Source organism: Protopterus annectens, chromosome 5.part0 (genome assembly GCF_019279795.1).
Source record: "Protopterus annectens isolate FY-2018-M chromosome 5.part0, PAN1.0, whole genome shotgun sequence".
NCBI classification, from domain to species: domain Eukaryota; kingdom Metazoa; phylum Chordata; order Ceratodontiformes; family Protopteridae; genus Protopterus; species Protopterus annectens.
The window spans coordinates 687,117,261-687,139,679 of NC_056735.1; the positions used below are offsets into that span (position 1 = coordinate 687,117,261).

The following is a 22,419-nucleotide window of genomic DNA, read 5'->3' on the forward strand; positions in this document are numbered from 1 at the left end:
GTGGGTAAATGAGGATCACTGTTCTCTTCGGCCTGGCAGCTTTCTGCATAAATTTTGAAATCAAAGGGATTGGTGGAAAGGCATAAAGAAGACTGGGGGCCAATTGCGAAGTAGAGCATCGCTCTGTGACTGCCGCAGTGGGGGAATCAGGGCAAAGTAGTTACTGCCCTTGTTGTTTAGTGGAGAGGCAAAAACATCACAGCATGGCTGGCCCCACTAACAAAAAATCTCATTCCGCCACTTTCTCATTGAGGGACCATTTGTATGGAAGAAGTATGCACTTGCTCAGTTTGTCTGCAATCATGGTGGATCTCCCTGGAAAGTGCATCGCTAAAAGAAAGTGGTTGGAAGAGATTACCCACTGTCAGACCCTGAGCTGTTCTTGACACAATGGGTAAGATTTGGTTCCTCCCTGTGTTTTGATATACCAGATGACTGACATGTTGTCTATTTGAATAGCAATCATCCCAGAGGGAAGAACGTCTTGAAATGTTCATAACACCAAGAGCACTGCTCTCATCTCTAGGACATTGATATGCAAATTGGCCTCTTCAGGGGATTAAGTACCCTGGACAATTTTTCCCAGATAATACCACCCCACTCTATCTGGGAAGTATTCTTGGTCACTATGGCCTTGGGCTGTGCAGAATGAATGTGTGGTCATGGAGATGTTGATTGGACCATCAGTACAGGTCTTTTCTGCAAGTGTTGGTAATTTTTGTCTGATACGACATTGACTGATGGAAGACTGACCACTGAGTAGCCAATATCCACTGTAGGATCCTCATGTAAAACCTGACCAATGGAACTAAGGTTATCACTGCCACCATGGGACCCAAAGTTCAGAGAATTGTGTGGGCTGTGATTGTTGTGTTGTCTACATCCTTCCTGACCTGTGACCTTATAGCTAGAACTCAATGTGGTGGAAGGAAAGCAATGGCAATCTTTGTGTTGAGCAGAGCTACAATAAATTCCAATGTCTGAGATGGCTGATGTATGAGTTGATGCCTGGTCAGAGTGGTAATGAGCCAGTCGTCCAGATAGGGAAACACCCAGAATCCCTGCAGTCTAAGATGAGCTGCTACTACTACCATACTTTTGGTTAACACCCTGAGGACTGTGGTGAGTCTAAAGGGCAGTACTCTGAACTGGTAATGAATGTCTCCCAGCCAAAAGTGTAGCTACTTACTGGATTGCCTTTTCATCTTTATGTAATAGTAGGCATCCTGAAGATCTATCAAGCACATCCAGTCATCCTTGCCCAGAAAAGGGAGAATGGACTGAACTGTGAGCATCTGGAACTTGGTTCATTGAACAGATTTGTTTAGATTTGTGAGATCCAAAATCTGTCTCCAGTCCCCTGTCTTTTTTGGCACTAAAAAGAACCTTGAGTAAATTCCGGATCCTATCTTGTCTGGCGGGACCTCTTAGATGACTTTTTTTTCTGGCAGCTTTCGAATCTGAATTGCTACTTGATTTCTCTGACTGGGTGGTACATCGGGGATTTTTCTGGGAATTGGAGTTGGTAGGGAAAATGGTATTATATAACCTATTGATATAATCTTCTGCACCCAAGTCTCTTTTGTTAATTCTAGCCAGGCTCTGTGGTACAGGGACAACCTCCCCAGACTGTCTCTAGAAGTGAACAGTCATGCCTCTGTTCAGGAGCACTGGTAGGGTTTATCAAAGAAAGATTCTCACAAACCCTGGTTTTGCAGACCACCTCTGCCACAAGCCTGACAACATCCATTGGAGTTCTCCTCTCTGCCTCTGGGGGCAATTCCTCCACATGTGTTATAGAATGGAACTTGGGACTTTTTGAACAATATTTTCTGGCCACGCCGTTGATTCCTGGAGAAGGATCTTTGAGGGGCCGAAAAATGTATGCCCACAGCAGACAAGATCTTTCCATCTTTTTCACACCTGGACATCGTTTCTTTCATTTTAGGGATAAAAATGGTAGTTCTGTCAAAGGCAGCATCGATGAAATTTGACTTAAATGGCTCCGTTAAATCACACAAGTGCATCCAGGTATGCCTTCTCATGGAAAAGCCAGAACCAGCAGCTCTTGAGGTTCCTTCCACTATGTTGGAAATTAATCTCATGGAACTATTGGATATAGCTTGTAGGGTTGCCAACTGAGAAGTTACTGAATCTTTAACCTTTGCAGATACAGTTTCTTAGAGTATTTGATAATTTCTTGGTCCAATCTCTCTGAAGTCTAACAAAATGTGCCAGACAGTTTAGTGACTGCAAGGCAAAGATTGCTGATCAAAATCACGCTTCCCTAGTCTGTCCATTGCCTGTGACTCCCTGTTGAGGGGATGGACAATGGAACTCTTGTCGGATAGTTCCTTCTTTGTGGCCACCGCAATGACCACGACATCAACTGGAAACCCTTTCCCCCAAACACTATCTGTCCGCAGGTGGTGCCATTATCCTGTCTGGTCTCTGAGGCATGGGTTCTATGGAATTAGGCTCTTTCCATGCCTGCCTACAGATCATGTCCATGAGCTCGTCAGTGGGCAGAGTCACCCAGGAAGTAGAGAGTCCTGTACCAAAAGCCTCTAGGAGAATGGATTCCTCCAGTGTAGGGTTGGAGGAGGCTCAGCCACCTCTCTGTTTTAGGATTTCTAGGATGTCTCTGAAGGGAACATCTTCAGGAGGTGACTATGGGGACCCTTAGCCTTCATCAAAATCTGTGTCTTTGGTAATGGACTCCTGTGAGGGGTCTAGGTGCTTCTTCTTGCATGTCCTCTTCCTGGGTGCTTCCTAAGTTGGATGTTCTGGGGAAGTCTCAGAAGAAGAAATCAAAATTCCCTGAGAGGGAACCTGAGGTTTCAGTACAGAATTTCCCCATGGAAAGAGTTGTTGAGGCTCCAGGCTCTGGGGCATCATGGTGGAATAGGTAGGATCTGAAGGAGAAGGTTCCATTAGGACTGATGAGGCAGCAATCATTCTCTTCGCAGCCTTGAAGACAGAGCTTGAAGGAGCCAGAGAGAGGCTCTGATCCAAGAAACCAGGTTTCAAAATCATCCCGTCTCTGATCCATTAGCACCATTCCTGAGGAGGAAACCAGAGCCAAACTGTCCAGTGCTGAGGTGCTAAGGAATAGAGATGACTCAGAAAACTTCAGAGTCGAATGCTGTACCCAGGACCTGGCAGGCATGCTTCGGCTCCAAGAGCTGTCCGGATCTGAAAAGATCAGTGGTCTCAGAGACAATGTCAGATCACAGATTACAGAGGTCTTTGGATCCGAGACTGATGGATCTGGATGACTGAGATCCTGAAGCTCTAAGACAAAAGTTAGAGGAGGAACTTACAGGGGTGGTGTGGTGGAAGGTCGGTCAATCTGACCCAGAGGGGTAGGCGCTGAGGGAAAATCAATCTGTCCCTGTGCTGAGAGGATCTTCCTCACCACTTTCTCCAAATCTTCTTCTGTCAGACTTCTGGAAGAATGAGTAGAGTAAAAGGAGGGGGGATGCTGGTCTCTGCAAAAAAGGTGATGAAAGCTTGTCAGGTACTGATTCAAACAATGGAGAATATCTAGTATGAGGGCAATATAGAGTCTCCGAAAGCTGTTTCTGATCCAAAGATTTTGTCTGATCTGACTTGGATTGTGCCAGAACCATAATAGTCACTTTCGTCAAAGTCATAGGATTCGAAGGAGCAGGCGGATCCTGAATTTTTATCTTTTTCTGATCCGGGGTTGAGACCAGATGTTTAGCACTCATTTTCTGGGAAGAATCCAAGAAAAATGTTGACAAGGTGGAAGGCTTCGACTTAGGAGACTGGGATATGGCTTCTCCAAAAGAGGAAGGGAGGAGACCTTTTAATGTCAACTTATTTTTACGTTTAGTTAAGGTTCACAGATTAAATCCATGGCAAATCGAGCCATCTTCTTGTAAGTGTAATGGCCCGAGCAGTATACACAAAGTGAGTGTGCGTCCAAGAGAGGCAACTTATGTCCACATTTGGAACATTTCTTGAAACCCGCGGATTGGCACTCATCATGCAATATATATAACAACACTAATAATAAGTGACAATTCTTGAGATAAAGACAGTTCAAAATAGTGAGTAACTTTCTTTTTAAACAGAATGGAAGAAGAACAACATAGGAATACCACCAATGGTATGAAGAACTATGACCAGGTCATAAGGAAAGGGAGATACTAACGATAGTATGTAGCAGTGCCAAGTATGAAAGGGAATGTAAGGACAGTAGAAGAGAAGGAGAGGCAAGGAAATACCAACAATGGTATATCAGAAATATGATGCAGTTGTAAGGGCAAGGGGAGAATAAAGAGTAGAGATCCTAAACCACAAACAGTAAAGACTAAACATTAAAAGGTATGCTAAAGAGAAAAAAACTGTTAAATGGAGGGAATTATGAAGAAAAAACTTTACTTATCTAATACAGCTCGAGAGAAAGTGGTAGACCACATCCTTTAGCTAGAAGTGGCAACCAAGATCTGAGATAATTGGCAAGGTACATTGTGAGTAAGGGAGAAGCTTGAGAGATCTGGTGACTGCGAGCTTTAGCATCGGCTGAGTTGGATCTGAGGGATCTGATCCGAACCTATTCATTGAGGACAGAATGAAGATTGACAACAACAGATTAGCTCAGTAAGAGCTCCTTAATCCTATAAACCAACTGTCAGAATGACTCAGCCATTCTTCAAGAAGGCTTGTCCCAAATAAAAAAAATGGTGCCAGAGCCATGGACTACAGAAAAAATGTCAAAAAGTACATTATTGTATCCTTTGTTAAATACTGTACCCCAAGACATTACCACTTTGACAATATGTCCCTAAGAGATGACCCTGTGGTTCAGGATTTGGGAACTTTCATGGACTGTGACCTAACATTTGACCAGGACTATATTATAACATCGAAGTCTTACAACTTTGAATGTTATAATATCGAACCCAGCAGAGAGCAACACCAGAAAACTGAACAGTCAGAATAGCAAATTTTATCCCAGGGAAAAAAATTGCTGTTCCGACAAACATACATACAACACAAGCACACCAAAATAAATAATCCACACACACACTTCACAAAACCCTACACTAAACCATACATACACCACTAGCTATCCAGTTACCTTAACCCAACCCTAACCCTAAGGTCCGTCACTATCGCACACTCACCTTACCCGCTCCCTAACCCTAATTCACCTACTCCACCCTAACCCCCATGTCCACACAATCGCACACTTACCTGACCTGCGCCCTAACCCCAACTCACCTGACCCACACCCAATTGCACACTCACCTTCGTTCACACACTTACCTTAACCCGGTCTGTAATCTTCGCTCCACAGTCGAGGAAATAGCAAAGCTGCAGAAATAGCCAACCAAATACTTTCCCTAGGAAAGTATTCAGTGTTCTGCAGCTTTGCTTTTTCCAGCATTCGCTCTAGTGGGTTCAATATTATAACATTTGAAGTTGTAAGACTTCTATGTTATAATACAGACCCCATTTGACCAACATGTATTCACAGTGGTAAAATATCCTCCAACATAACTCAGTTTATAAGCAAAGAGATAGTCCATGAATGTCACTAACCCATTTTCTCTGCTCTTTTCATGCCAGTCAATGAGTACAATGCCCTCTTTGGCAAGTATCTGGCTAGGCATATGCAAAAACTCAAATGCCCACGGAGGTTCTTCACAAAGAGAATACAAGGCCTAAAACATATATATGTCTATATATATATATATATATATATATATATATATATATATATATATATATATATATATATATATATATATATATACACATATAAAACACTGTCAGTGTATTTGGTTTCCTACAGACTGCTGAGAAGGGCATGTGCGTTTTGCTTATAAAGCATTGTCTACATGAATTCTGATGGGCCTACTGCACATCCACAAATCTAATGGTATCAGAAAAACTCACTCCAGGGACCTAAACCTCTTCTGAAACTTAAACAGAAAGGTTTGAAGACACAGCTGCATTTACCATTACACTGGAACAAACTCTCCATCCACATAACGCAAAGTTCATCACTAACATTACTAAGTGTAACCTGAATCTGTAGATGAGAATGAGGAAATTTACCCCAGGGTGGTCTCCTGCACTACTTATGGACACAGACAGCACCTAAATGATGTTTCTTACAATATGCCCCCTATTAATACTCAACTGCATTATCCTAGTAGGAATGAATATCTCATCAGGGAACAATCATTATCCTATGGGTAGTATATAACTATAGACCTAGTAAATTACTTTTTAATTATCTTTTGTTCACCAAGTCCCACTAGGCTAATAAAATCTTTTTAAGAGAGACCCTAGGTGGTATTTATTCCACTAGAGGGAATTTGGCCAGGACATGGGGAAATTCTCCTAATCTTTTCAGTAGGTGCAATGAGATCTTTTACACCTACCTGAACTACCAACAACTCAAACAGATGGAATCTTGGTTTAACATCTTCGACGCATTCAGGAGTGCAGCAATATTCTTATGCTGCACTGCAGTGTCAACAGTCTACTCAGTGTAGGAATAAAGCCCATAGCCTTTTGCACCAAAGGCGAGTATGTTACCTGTTGTGCCACTGACACTGTTAATTAGATAAGGGTGATTTGATTTAATGGGAAAAATGTCTAGGCTTATAATGGCCCAGATGGGCAGTTAGCCTAAAATGAAACTGTGAACCTATGAACAGCAAAAGTTACATTCAGAATTCCAAAAGAAAACCAAAAACAAGATGGCCAGTTCACAGAAATCTACATGAACTACATAAAGTCTTGCTCAGTAGGGAGTTAGTCTCACTAAAGCCAATGGGAAACACATAAACATTACAAAAGAAGTTGATAAATGGAATATGTGGGAACTGGTTTGCATGACAGATAAAATATTGTATAGTTTAAGTATAAGCAAACATATTTCCCTATTCCGTAATCGTACAATACCACATATTCCATAATTCATGCATCACATGCCATCCATATATATATATATATATATAGAGGTATATATACACACCTTTATCTATATATGTGTATTAGGTATATCATTTTAAACAGGATCATGCAACCCGAGCTAGAGCAGTAAGAATGTAACAAGAAGCATATCAGTGGAAAATGCAAGTCTGGTAGAACAGACAGGTAAGCAGGACAGAACATTCAAGACACATATTACTCGCCTAAGTTGCTAAATCATATGACAAATAAATTCAAGATCCTTATATAATGTAAACTTGAGGTCATAAAGTATAGTCAATTAGACAGGGAAGAGACTTTGACATTAAATTGTACCCCCTTCAATTCTGAAAGTGGCTTCAAATGGTGTGCTACATATTTAGCTGAGTTCTACTGCTTAAGACAGAACAGCAGCATGAACATACACATAAGGTTGTACTGATGGATGCAGCTGATACTCCCAGGACAGAAGGGTATTTATTGAAATATGTATACTTTAAAGGGGTAGTGTCAGAAGCACTGACATTTGCATATTTACCCATCAGAGATCCTTAAGGTTACCTGCCTGTAACATAATCAACATCTAATCACTGGAATCTTTAGATATGAAAACTGAACATCCATCTGAATAACTGCCATATCTTTATTTAGTAAATCAAGTTTTCTTTCATCTATACAATGAAAATAAAAATAAACAACATGACTAAACTCTTACCAAATGAACTAAATGCTACTTGCCATCTTAAAACGAGTTTACTCACATGCAAAATCATGAACTCATATAATTATGTTACAGTTGTGGGCTATTTGCTCTTTCTTCTGGATTGTTCCATGCTGCCTCTTATACTGTTATATAAACTGCCTTGCAAGTAGACTAGAGTCTGCTGGTCAGTATATCCATGGAATGTTTTTGGACATTTACTCTGGCTGTGGAACTCAGCGAACATAATTCTTGCAGTCCATAACAACATATCCTTGATAATGCAATAAACTCCTGCATGTGGAACCCATAAGATAAACAGACAAGTCAAAACAATTAACAAAGCAGGAAAAATCAGACAGTACTGAATACTATCTGACAGAAACTTGTGAATGAACAAGGCAACAGCAGTCACAGAATTGTTCAAGCAATCTTCTAAAGAATATTAAAAAATTGCATCATGATAGCACTTTCTTGGATAAAATCTCTCTCACCTCATCTGCACCTTTCTAACTTGGTCCCCCCCCACCATCTCTCTTGAAACACAAAACATTATGTCTACGTAAGGAAAATGTAGTAGGAGTCATAGAGCATGCAGCCATCAGGGGAGGGAGCTTGGAGAATTATAAGGAGCTAGAGATTGACTTACTTGCTAGAACATCACTCTTACCTCCAAGGGGAACAAATAGGCTGATTAGGCTTATTAGACATGAAATGAGTGGGCCAGAGGATTCCCACCCAAAAACATGATCACAATGAGACTGCACTGATGCTGACTCTGGTTAGACTACATCAGGAAATACGTTTATATACTACATTGACTAATTTCAAGGGCAGAGACAAGCTAGACACGTTTAAGGAAAGTTAAAGTTAGTAAAAACCTCTTCAGAAAGACATGATCATAAGAAGCCCGAGTGCTTCTGTGTACAAATCTCTCTAATTTGATCAACTTATTTACCTAATGTTAGGAAATCCTTCTATCTGGCCCATTTAATTTCCAAGGGAATATCACCAAGATCCAAAGAAATCATTCTACCTCTGTTCTCTTCCCAGTGGCTCTACAAACACCCAAATGAGGGACCTAAATATATACAAATAAACAAGACTCTCTGATGAGATAGGATCCTCCCCAGTCTATGGAACAGATTACTATGTCAAGCTATTCCCAGCTTATAGAATAAGTTATCACTACAGGTCAAACAATGTTCTTCTTCTTTCGTTAGGGGTCACCACAGCAGTACTTCTCATAAATACCTTTAAGCCTAGTCTTGATGATTGTTTAGGTGGACACAGACTTACAACAATACTGTCATGTTCAGAACTGCTCAATTTGGGAGGTGAGCACTATTAAGTGCTTAAAAGGGAGGTGCAAACTTTTAAGTGTTTTTTTTTCTTTTAAAGAAATACCTTTGCACTGTCATAACAGTGTATACTATACTTAACCAAACAGAATTAGTACCTCTGCTCTCATGGTCCTTATGTTCACTTGCCAAGTATTCTTTCAATGTTTCAATGCTCCTAATCCTCTCTGCTTTACTTAATCCAATATAAAAATAGGAATACAGAAGGAAACAATGCAGATCATTATAGGATTCAAAACTCTATTTCAAGGGAGTTTTTAGAGGTAAGCAGTAATGCAGAGGTAAGACAAACTGTGAGAAGGGCTGAGAAATGCAAATGACTTAGTAATGCCACTAGCCAGTTGTTGTTGTTGTCTTACGGCTTATCCCGGTTATGGGTCACCACAGCGGAACTCTGGTCCGCTAATGTTTGGTAGTGGATTTTTACCTGCCGAGTTACCAGCCCTGACGCACAACCTTCAATGAAGGCACGCCCATTCACGCATGCCTCCACACAGAAGACGCTCAAGCTGAGAATCGAACGCGACAACGTCTTGCTGTGAGGTGACAATGCTACTGCAGCACCACTACCACACTGTCAAGCCAGTACAAAGAGATATTTATTGGAATCTGAAAGTATTTGAAGGCTTTTGAAATGGCATGTATTCTTGGCCTTGTTGAAAAGGTCATTTCATTTTCTTAAGTCTGTAGAAACGTTTGAGTGTCCTGATTTTCCCATTTTAATGCTGGTTTACTACTGCTTTACATCTGTAAGGAGGACTGCTTAGTATGCTTTTCTACACTGTACTCAGAGTTCCACCTGCATTGACATGAAAGACCAATAATCATGCAATCATACACAGCTGTCCAACATTTGCGGAAGCAATGGATACATATTTCTGTTACTCAGGAAAGAAAGCTGTTACCTGCTTTAAATGTGTTAATCAAAACAAGGTAAACAAAGTTTACTGACCCACACAGTTTTTGCCATCTGGTGCAAGTTGAAGTCCAGCAGATGGACATAGGCAGTGGATTTCACCCTTGACCTCTTCACATCCATATTGACAGTTTGCCATTGCACATGTCTGTGAATCTAGAAGTTATTAGAAGAGGAAAATTAGAATATAAATTAAGCCATCATTTTTATATTGCTAATAGTGAGTTTCATTTGCTCTAATGTGCAATATAATTTTGCTATTTATTGGCTTCATACCTTTCAATCTCTTAGTGCAAAAAATATGGACAATGCCTAGATCAATGAGTGGACAAAGGCCCACAAGTAGGGACAGATTTTAAATATCACTCATAAACTTAAAAGTTGCTAGAATAACAGGATTTGTTTTGGCATGCATTTTCTGACTGGTGTGACTTCAATTCTAAGTGATTTGCCATAAAAAATATGAGAAAAAGACCAAAAACACGAGGCAAAAATCTGGACAGTCTGCCAAAATCTGGACATTTGAGGGGTATGACTGGCCTATTGTTTAACATTTTTGACACAACATTTCATGGAATCTTTACTATTCCCAATAACAAATAAAAAAATTAAGGTCAGTGAATCTGTATTTACACATTAACAGGCATTTTTGCATTTTATGTTACCTCTAATTATAGAACAGTTAATCTCTCAGCAGTAAGAATACACTCATGAAATGACATTATCTTTTACTTGCCAGTTTGAGTGACTCTCTGGCTGCTGAGAATTATCACTACACTGATTAGGCTCCAGTATAATGCATTGTAATTCTCAATATTGCCAAGTTACCTGATGAATCAATGTGCAGACATACAAGAAGACCTTAAAATTTAGTACTGTGAGACACCTGTTAAGAGTAATGCTGTGTTTCCTGTCCCAAGAATAAACAGCTAATGTGAAATGTAGAAAAAGGTGATAATGAAGCATGCTGTATCACTTTTTCCAGGAAAATAGTAATTTTACTTTCATCATGTACTACTAGTTACAGGAAAATAGCTATAAAGCACTTAGTGAGCACTGTCAGAAAGACAGCGTAAGTCAGTCTCCACTCACCTTGCCATGCTTCTCAACTGTCTAGATTTTCTCAGAATGTCTAGGTTTTTGCCACATATGTTTAGTCTGTTCCTCATAAAATCTTTGGTTTTTTGAACAAATCTCTGAGGACTGAAGTCACTAAATAATGACACACATTTGAGTTTCAGACTTCATATTCTTCAGAAAATGCAGGCAATCACAACCTGATATTCTAGCTACTTTCTAAATTTATAACCGGAAGTTAGAGATGTTACTGGTACAGATAGCAGGCAGAAACAAATTTATCTTTTAATTCTTCTGCTGTCTTTGCTGGTCAGTACTGGCAGATATGACTGCCTAGCATAACACCCGACCTTAACAAGTTAAACAGGGGTTGCTTAATATTTGTTAAGATTGGGGCTCGAGCTATATTAACACTTAACTGATTGGCTTTTTCCAAATATACGAGCATAATCTCTGCACTCCATTTACTACAACTTTGTTAAACAACTTTCTGAATTAAGAAAAGTGCTTAACAAAGCTTTGTTAAGCAACTTTCAATACAGTTTATCTCTAATCTCATGCCAGAGCATAATAGCTGTCAGTAGTGACCACCACAAAACAGTGAAGAGAAGCTAAAACATGAAAGTGTAGCAGAATAAAGTACCAATCAGATTTTAAAGCCACTTGTGTGGTGACGTCATTTCTGTCTGCTGTATGTATGGTAGTATTAAGTGCTTAATTGATTTCAAACCCATGAAATAGTTCATGCTCCTACACTTTTCTCCTTGAAACTAGTACTATATCTGAGCTGCTGAAGCCTCATGTACTGCAAGTAATTATTACTGGGTTACACCAATCATAACTCATTTGTTGCATGTTATTGACATGGATAGCAAGATTCTCTGGGGAGGTTTGCTTCACTCTGAGCTTGAGGTGAAGTTCTTGACAACCATGTCTCAGGCACATAACAACTTGGTTATGATTTGAGACGCAGTCCTAAACCTCTATAATATATCTATGTGTGTGTGTGTGTGTGTGTGTGTGTGTGTGTGTGTGTGTGTGTGTGTGTGTGTGTATATACATATACATACATTTAACATGTGTACTACATACCACACATTACTATGTAGAATATGTATCTGCATGTGAATGTCTGCATGTGTGTGTGTGTGTGTGTGCGTGTGCGTGTGCGTGTGCGTGTGTTTGTGTGTGTGTGTGTGTGTGTGTGTGTGTGTGTGTGGGTGCACACGTGCATGTGGGCGTGCACTTGTGTGTAAGTGTAATTTCTATCCCTGAACATTTCCAGTGCTGTGGTGCACAGTGCCAGCCTGCTTTGCACCTTCTCTCCTGATAAGTTCCACAATGAGCATAAATGATGGCATTATGATTTATGGAGTGTTTTCTAATACTGGTTTTAATCTCATGGCTACTACATTTGAGTGTGTAGTATATCTTGTATGTGAATCCCTATGCAGAATTCACATACTCGCTCATTATGCATAAACTAACCCCATACATCTAAAAATGAGAACATGGCATCATGCTGCCCCACTTTGCAAAAAAATCATATCTCATTCTACAATTTTCAGATTTTAAACAATCATTTATATAGAATCACATGGCCTTGGATCACCAACTTTGCATGCTCTCCCAAACAGGATTACTGATTATTGTTTGCCTCAGGATGATCTTGTTAGCTGTTTCATCATTCATATATTACATCATATACTGAAATAAACATTTTGGCTTCATAACAGTCTCTCTTCAATGGTAACTTTCTACTAGGCTGTGACTCTGTTTTTTAATGGTAATCATGAACATTTTCCCACCGAAACAAAATGCTGTACTGCTCTGTTTTAAATGATTCCTAGCAGTATACTTCATATGTAATATTACCAACACATTTTAGACATTCCCTGTTCTTTGATATTTAGAAAAACAAAAGATAAATATTCCTCTAGCCATGAGAGTAACACTGTCGTAAATAAAGAGATGGAAAAAATACATTACATTTTTAACCATTTCATTAGGCCTGACATTATCCCTGGCTTCACAATTACTTTTGTTTTAGACTGACATTACCTTTGGCCTCCTAAAGTAATTTAACGTTAAGAATTATTTGTTATTCTGCTTAGTAAACTTGATGTTAAACAGTATTCTGCCTTAGGTTCATGAAGTAATAAATATCATCAAACTGATTTAATTTTAATAATGTTAAGGTAAAATCGAAAGAAATTACTTGCACCAGGATCAAAACATTAAAATCTCTGAGTGCTTTACTATTAAAGAGGTAGTTAAAAACAAACTATATTTATTAGCTAAATTTTAATTAATTCAGATATCTTTAAAAAGTTGCACTAGTGGTGTCTTGAAAGCCTGCAGAATCTTAGCTAAAACCAGATTCACTACTATGGTCGGAATCAGTGCTCTAGAAAACTGGGGATACTATTACAATGAGCCCGTCGTTTGTCAATAACCTTTGCCAGGATTGTTGTTTAATTTTGAGTAACTGGAAATAACATATTAAAACAATATATCCCCTTACAAGGCTGGGCAATGTTGTTGTTGTGTCTTTCGGCTTTTACCGGTTAGGGGTCGCCACAGCGGAACTCCGGTCCGCTAATGATTGGCAGTGGATTTTTACGTGCCGAGTTGCCAGCCCTGACACACAACCTTTAACAAAGGAATGCCCATTCATGCATGTCTCCTCACAGAGGACGCTCTAGCTGAGAATCAAACGGGACAGATGTCTTGCTGTGAGGCGACAACGCTACGGCAGCACCACCACCGCATAAAGCTGGGTAATAAAACAAAGGATTTTTGTGGCTCTTTCAGGTTCATAAACTATTCAAGTTAAATAAAAATGATGTGATTTAAAAAGGCTCCCTCATGAAATGTTGGTACTCGAAATGCTGACAGATGAAAAGCTGGGAAAAAAAAAAGACGGGGAACACAGCAAAGGAGCTAATCTCAAAAATCACTCTTCTTCTTAACATTTCTTTTTGCAGGGGGCCCCACTGCACTCCTAAATGTGGGGGGCAAGCTCCCACACCCCCAAACTTATATATTTCACTCAAGCCTAAAACACCTTTTTTGTATACTTCCAGTTTAATTAGGCAGTGTTAGAAAGGGCAAGGAGTTACTAACAAAATGACACTATGATTGTTGGTCTCGGATGTCCTGCAGTGGAGAAATTAATCTTTGTTTACCGCTTTTCATATTTTCGAATTTATGTTCATATTTTCATAACTGAGAGACCTACATGTTATTGAGGCATATGCTGTGAAACACCAAGGACGATTCACTGTCAGTGCTGGTTTATATCCCACTATACTGGAAATATTGCTAGTTGTTTCCTAGAAATAATGAAAATAAGCAATAATTGTATATGTACTTAATACTTCAAAAAACAAGTGACTTACAAACTGTTGCATAACATTAAGTGAAACCTTACATGTTTTTGTAGAAAACTGCCTTTGATATTTACACTGTAAACTGCACACCTTGAGAGATGTCTAGTATCATTATTATACAACTAAGCAAATGTTTTCATATTTCTGTACATTTTTCAATAAACATGCACTTGTAGAGGAACTTCTTGTTACATGAAAGTTTATGTCTGGTTAACAAAAATGCTCTAACAATATATGCCTAGGTTGTACAGTTTTCAAGATATGAATATTTGTGAAAGTTTACAAAAATGTAATTTGGGGTTTGTGTGCATTATAATATATTACAGTATTTATGGAAATGATTATAAATGCACTGTCTGTTATCACTGTAAATAATAATTCTTACTGATAATAACATTGAGAATTCGTACAGTTCTAACAGCTTTCATTGTTCACAAAATATTTACATTTGTTCATCTTATAGGTTCATAGATTCATAGGTGTGTACTAGGCCAACGGCCCTGGAGCCTTTACAAGCCTAGCCCATAGAAGTGCCCTGGCATCATACCACCGCTAGTTCCCAGTGTCTCTATCAAGTAGAGCCACTGGAGTGATCCCCATGGTGAACTTTCTATTTCCCATCCACTCATCAAGATTTCTCTTGAAAAGGGCCAGTGAGGTGCTCTGCTTGACATGTATGGGAAGTCTATTCCAGAGCATGGGCAGTCTCTGGATTATGAAACTGTCCCCCCAGCATGTTCTGTTGACTGTGGTAATGAGGTTGAGGTCCCTGGAGCGTGTGGTGCGGAGGGATTGGAATTTCTTTAGGTGTAACATTTCTAACAGGGCTGGGTCAGACATGGCTTTGTAAGTCAAGCAGAGATCGCCTCTTAATAGATGATATGAGACAGAGAAAAGCTGGAGTTTTTTGTGTCTGTCCATGTAGGGCATGTGTTTAAGGCCTAGGATCCTCTTCATGTGGTACTTTTGTGGCCTGCCTATGCCAAAAGGGAGTTACCAGTACCATCTTTAGAGAGTTTCTCTGAATCTTAAGAATGCTGGTTATCACAGGAAAAGATGGAAAGACATACATAACCATAACCTTCCATGGGAATGAAAAGGAGGCCATCTGTGCTTTTTAAATTGATATTTCAGAAAATGTTGTGGAATGCAAAATCTGTGTAGGCTACTAGTGGTGTGACATTCTACACCACATGGGTGTTAATGAAATATACAAACTCCAAGATCTCCATACCTCGGAGAAAAGGGAATATTCCAAGAATTTGCATCTCAGACTTAAGTATATGCAAGTCCACTCTTTCAGCCATTCAGTGTTCAGGTTTCAGGACTCGCTCTAGCAGGTCCCGGCATTTCAAATGGTTACCAAATTAACATCAATCCTGCATCTTTACTGCTCAAAGTCATGGTAACTATCTTGTGATGTCATGGTAACTATCTTGTGATGCATGTCTACCATTGCTGTAAACAATGCAGTTTTAGTGGACTTCACAGGGAGCATTACTACGCATAAGTGGTCTTCGGCTTTGATTAATCAGGTCCCAGTCTGTATAGAGATATGTTAGAAATGGAAGTTTTTATAATCGATTTTTTAGAGAACATTTTACAGTAATGATATCTGAAGAAGAAATATATTCTAAATCAAGTGGTGTATTAATAAAATAATGTTAACATGGACAATGAACCTTTCTAATAATATATATGAAAAAGATTGAATATACTTTTAATTTTAAGGTTTTATTTTAAAATATTCAGTGTTACCTCTTTGAGAAATATTAGCTGACATTCTCTTATCTTCATATTATGAGCATCTCATCCCACCCACAATTCGTTATATTTTATAAATATATTTCTGAATTTTGTTGATAGTTGCTGAATTCCAATAACTTAAAAGAGAAGTATTAAACCATTCTTTAAAGTTTATGCTACCTATTTGGGTCCATACAGACTAATATTCATTCCTGATAATATAGCTGAGTTTAGACATTTATCGTTATTTATTTATGCTTATGAATGGCATTCTTTATTAATGACATTTTATTAATTATTTTTGTGATTAACTGTTCCATACTGTTTTAACACATCTAAAATCCTATGACGTCTTTTAGATCATCCTGATCTTTTCTACAAACCTAGTAGAGAGGATATAGTAGAAGGCCCAATAAAAATAATAAAATATAAATTTCACCAGGTTCAAGTAAGCACTCCAACTGGTCATAAACTGTGCGTACAGGAACACTGTGTGCACATTTCCACATTAAATGTCTTTCTATTTATTCCTTTCTTTCTCAATAATAGAATTAATTTAGTTAGATTCACAGTGCTTGTTATAATGGCTGTTGTTTAGGCATACTCTGTATAACAATAAGACTTCTTGTGGTACTGAATCAGCTTGGAGCCATCTTTGTAGTTAATGTACCTTTTCATTGTTAATAATAATAATAATAATAATATATTTTTTCTTTGCAATGCATATCAGAGAAACTGACAAAGACATCTTAGAGTTCATATGGAACTTAAGCAGAATTTGCCTGGTAGATCAGTGTTTACAATCAATCAGGAAGTTGACAAACACAAATGGAAGGCATAATACATCATGAGAAGGGGTGGTAGCCCTATTGATCATGTCGTTATTCTACCTATAAAACAAAGAGTTTCAGTATCATCAAAACATAATTTCAGAATCTGACTCTGTTAAATTAGAAATGTGAAAATAATGTTTTAATACTGTTAAAGCATAATGAACTAATTAAACCTAAAATAATTCTATTGTTGAAGCAATGCCCACATTTTGTTTATAGGGTCATAGGTTCATAGGTAAGTACTAGGCTAGCTGCCCTTGTGGGGCATTTTAAGCCTAACCGATTTCCCTTTTTGTGCTCCAAATAACCTAGCTCATTTGGGTATAGACTGGCCTTACTCATCCGACGGTTGATAATTATATATCTCCCCTAGTGAGAATAACTAGGATCATATCATAGGTAATTTGAGGGGACCCATGCATGGATAAAACATTTAGGGTCTGCCTCCATCCATTAGCAGTACAGAGGGCAGTCTTGGGGTACATTTTCTGATTCTTATTCATATACCCAAGTTGCTCTTGAATATGGACATGGATGTATTTTATGTGGATGGGGATTCTGTTGCACAGCAGAACCAGTATCCTCTGCAAGATTTAATTGTCCAAACCATTCTATTGATGTTGCAGAACAGGTTTATATCTCTAGACTTAGTATTTCTGATGCCATTTGACTTGCTGAAATGCAGTAAATCCATCAGTAATGAGTTAGAGGATGCCTTGTATGCCAGACACAGGTCACCTCTTAGCAGTCTGTAGGACAATGAGTATAGTGACAGGGCTATTTGTTGGTCCATGTAGGACATGTTGTTTATGCCTTGTTTCCTTTTAGTAAGGTATCTGTGTCGGTATTCCAGTTGTTGCATGTGTCTGGACAGATACATGCCAAAGGGGGCATTATATTCAATGACTGGCCAAATGAGGGCTGAGTAAAGGGGAACAATGACATTCCTCAGTCTAGACACAATCCTTTTGTTTATAAGCACTGCAATACAGAAGGACTTTCTTACAACAATAGAAACATGTTGGTCAAAACGTATCACTGTCCACATAGGTTTCCAGATTCCAAACAACTGGGTCAACTCTTAGGGGCATATTGTCAACATTGTAGTTCCCTTGGGTAGATGGCTACCCAAAGGATACAATAGTGCATATTTTGGCAAATAGGCAGGTAATCAGTATTTCTAATTAGTAAAAGGATGTATTTGGAAATAAGTAGGTTTGGACAGTCCAAACACAAATTTGAAATAAAGGACAATTTCCAGTGTTAAATTCAGACTGCATCAAATTGGGTCTTCCCATGCTTCTATTGGTCACACAGAAAAGGCTGCTGATCATGAAACTACAACTTGCTAAAATTTAAAAACAATTTTGCATGAGGCAAGCCCTTCTGTTTCCTTATGAAGGGTAAGGTCTCCAATACCCCTGTACTTAAAACTACTAATCCTAAGATTGGACACCTTCAGAAGAAAAAATGGAATGAGTCATCTCCAGCACTGTGCAATGTTGACTGTTTACTAACACACCAACTTCTTCATCTGTGATCTTTCCTATGTGACCAAATGAAACATGGCCATATAAGACAGGAGCTGGAAAAACTTACTCTAGCAAATATGCTAGCATTTGTTGACTGTTTTTGTATAGTTGCTTTCCATGTACATTTAGAGGTTGAATATTAAACCTTTTTTCTTTATGGTTGAATTAATTTTTGGAACATAATCTTGTATTTGTTCTCTGACTGAATGTAATCTGTCCCTTTTTGTGGTTTTGCACCTTCTTTCAAAAATTATACTATATAAAACTAAATAATTTTCTTGATGTCTTTACAATGAACATCAATTTTTAATACATCAGAAGCCCTTAATTAAGAATTTTAATTTTTTACAGCTTGTGGTATTCAGCTCATGTGAGAACTCTGGAAATGCTGAGGGACAGAGAGAAAGTAGGAACGAAATCTGTAAAATGCAATTAACTACAACAAATCTACACAGTCATAGTACTCAGATGCATGTGCCCATTGTTGCCAGCAATGCTGGTGACTGAGAGGCTGAAGCAAAAAATTAGATAGAGAATAGGAGAAGAAAGGCGTGCCACTGCTAAGGTTATGATGGTGAACATAATAGAAAGCAGATACAAAGCCTTCATGAAGGAAACACACCCTCAGTGGGTTCCTGACAATATCCTGGATGCCTCCTAAATAGCTTGAAAGATGACCTGTCAGGACCACTTGAGTCACTTTTCAACTACAGCCTTAAAATAGGCATTAGACCAAGGCAGTGGTTATCCCACTTCACAAGGGTGGACCATCAACTGACCTTGGAAACTACAGACCTATTAGTCTGACAAGTCTAATATGCAATGACATGGAACAAACTATCATGAAAATGATCAACAAAGACATAGGCAAACTTCAGATACTGGACCCAATCCAGTTTGGCTTTTTCAAGGGAAGGTCATACCTACTAAATGAAATGGATTTCTTTGAGAAGGTCAGTAAGGCAGTGGATGACGGGAAAACTGTGCATACCATCTACCTCAACCTGGCTAAGGTGTTCAATACAATACCTTCCTCAGGTATAGTTGACAAACTCACCGTACTGGGCATAAACCCCTACTTGACTCACTGAATTGCCAGCTGGCTCACAGACAGGACCCAGGAGGTCAGGACTGGTGACACCACCTCCACTATGAGACTCAAGGCTCCATGCTGGGACAGCTCCTATTTGGGATGTAATTCTCTGAGGTAAAGGCTAATGTCAAGGGCACTTAGCTGACCAAGTTCACAGATGACTGCAAATTGGGATCTATCATAGATTGCCCCCATGATACAAATATTTTACAAGAGGGTCTAACATAGACAAATGACTGGTGCCAAAGTCACAGACTAAAACTCAGTGCCAAGAAATGCATTATAGTGTCTTTTGGGAAAACTGCCACCCAGGCTAACTACTCCATTGATAAGACACCCCTAAGAGTTGACCCAGTAGCCAGGGATTTGGGAACGTACTGTATGCAGATGGTAATCTGCCCTTTGAACAACACATGGTCAAGGTAATAAGAAAATCATTCTATGTCACCCAAATTATAAGTAAGGGCATGGCATCCAGGTCCAAGGAAACCAAAGTGTCACTTTATTTAGCCCTTATCAGACCCATCATTGAGTATAATGCCCCCTTCAGCATGTACCTGGTCAGACATGTGCAAACAGCTGGAATGCCTACAAAGATTCCTTACCAGGAAAATCTAGGGTATAAACATATTGCCATATACTGATCACATTAAAGCCTTCCTTTATATGATCTCTCTCTCTTACCGGTTACTGAGAAGGGATTTATGACTGACATAGAAGATATTCTCAGATCCAACTCTGATGGATCTTTTGCACATCCACAAAATGAACAGCATCAGAACCACTCAATCCAAGGATTTAAATTTTGTTTGTGACATAAATAAAACATATTGGCAAGACATATGTGTCTCAGAAGATCTCCATGCTCTGAAACAGGCTCCCCATCCATGTGAACCAGAGTCCATCCCTAACCCTATTTAAGTATAACCTTGACCAATGGATGGGAAATTGAAAATTCTCCCTGAGTCTGGACCCATGTCTCTGATAGACAGAAGCATACAGTAATATCCAAACTAACATACCACACCACACATGACCTCTAGAAACTTCCTAACTAACATACCCCCACCTGATAAATACCCAAGAGATATATGGACACAATAGGCTTGGATTTCACACCTAAGCTTATAATGCCCCAGACTTCGTTAGCCTAGTATATACCTATTAACCTATGAACCAGGTATTGAGCTAATGACGGAAAGCTGTTCAAGTCTATATACTAATGCTCTTCCTAACTAATAAGAGTTAGATACTTATGAAATGGGATACATGTACATTCATTACTCATAAAGAAGGTAATACTTGTGCAAATTTTCCTACTGCTGACTTTACAGCACCTGTGAAACAGCATGTGACCTGTTTATAGATGTCTCAGCAGTTTCTCTTAGAAAATGTGTGTATCATGGTGCATATGCTAAATTCTTTTTCTGATGCATATTTTGATGTTTTTCACTTTGAAAAAAATAAAAATTGCTCCAAATGATTCCAAACCAGAGTTAAAAATAGCTATCAGATAGGATTTTATAATCTCAAAATAGCAATTGCCGTGCAACATATAGAAAGCAGTTTTACTTAAGCAACTATTTTATGGAATTCTGAGGTGTGGTCCAGCTAGGATAACCCCGAGAAATGCTCATCATAACAAATATCATGAAGAAATCCTTAAAACAATAAGGCATTCAGTAATACTGGGCAACACAAAAGCACTGTGCTGAGCAGTTACTGCAGTGTTGCATGGCAAACATATTAGATTTATCAACATACTCATTTGAATGCTTCTGTGCAAGGTATTTACTACATCTGACAAAGGATCATCTGCTAATATTTCAAACCCAAATAGCATTTCCTACATCAGGAAAATATTGATATGCTTACACAGAAAATCAAACTGCATTACTAATGGCCCTATATCATGCATATTTCCAATATGTATTGCACTCAGACTATTAATCAAAATAAACAGTTATCAGAAGTCTAGTTTATCAGTTATACATGAATATATTTACTGTCTGAACAAATCACTACTTGTGATAATTATATAAGGTTTGTCACTACTATAATGAAAGCCTTTTTTGAGTAACTTCCAGTAGGTTCCACTACAACACATTCTTTAGCTCTTTGAAGAACTTGTCCGTTTAAACATTACTTATTCATGGCAGAAAAAAAGAATGGATGAATACCAATTATGATAATTCCGCTCAACCTCTTAGCACAAAAAAACTGGTCAAAGCCAAAACTAATGGAGCACAAAGGCCCAAAATCAGGGACATATTGTAAATATTGTTCTTACAAAATTAGAAAGTTGTTAGAATAGCAGGTGTTGTATTAGCATGCATTTTTTGAAGGATATGGAGACTGAAACTTAAATGTCTTCCATTATTTAGTGACTTCAATCTTTAATGATTTGCATGTAAACAACACATTTAATGAGGGCCAGACCCAACATATGAGCCAAAAATCTAGACATTCTGCAACATTCTGTGCAGTTCAGAAGTATGATTATGGCTACTTTTACCTCTTCTATCTCATCTTATATAATACATCCACAAAACTGGAAGAATTTTATGATATCACTTTCATATCTCCATATGTATCTGCTTCAAATGTAAAGGGTCATCTTTTATAATTTGCATTTATTGAAAGGGGAGTGTCTATCTGATAAATTTAAACATAGCATTTTGTTTAATTCCTTTGAGAAGAACACTATAGCCTGGGTTTCTTTTTATGATACTATATTCCTGTCACTGCGGTGTCATTGCTGTGTATAATGTTGCTTACTCCTTAGTTTCAATCTACATGTTCTACAAATACA

At 38.5% G+C, this 22,419-nt stretch overlaps 1 protein-coding gene across 4 annotated transcripts in view; it reads right to left on the minus strand.

Annotated features, from left to right (window-relative positions):
- Positions 1 to 22,419, minus strand: part of EGFL6 (EGF like domain multiple 6) — a 698,819-nt gene that overhangs the window by 424,976 nt on the left and 251,424 nt on the right. For all 4 annotated transcript variants that reach the window (XM_044072538.1, XM_044072537.1, XM_044072535.1 and 1 more), the window contains exon 5: positions 9,971 to 10,090. In XM_044072538.1, coding sequence (XP_043928473.1) covers positions 9,971 to 10,090 — 120 coding nt within the window. The remainder of the gene's footprint in view (positions 1 to 9,970; positions 10,091 to 22,419) is intronic.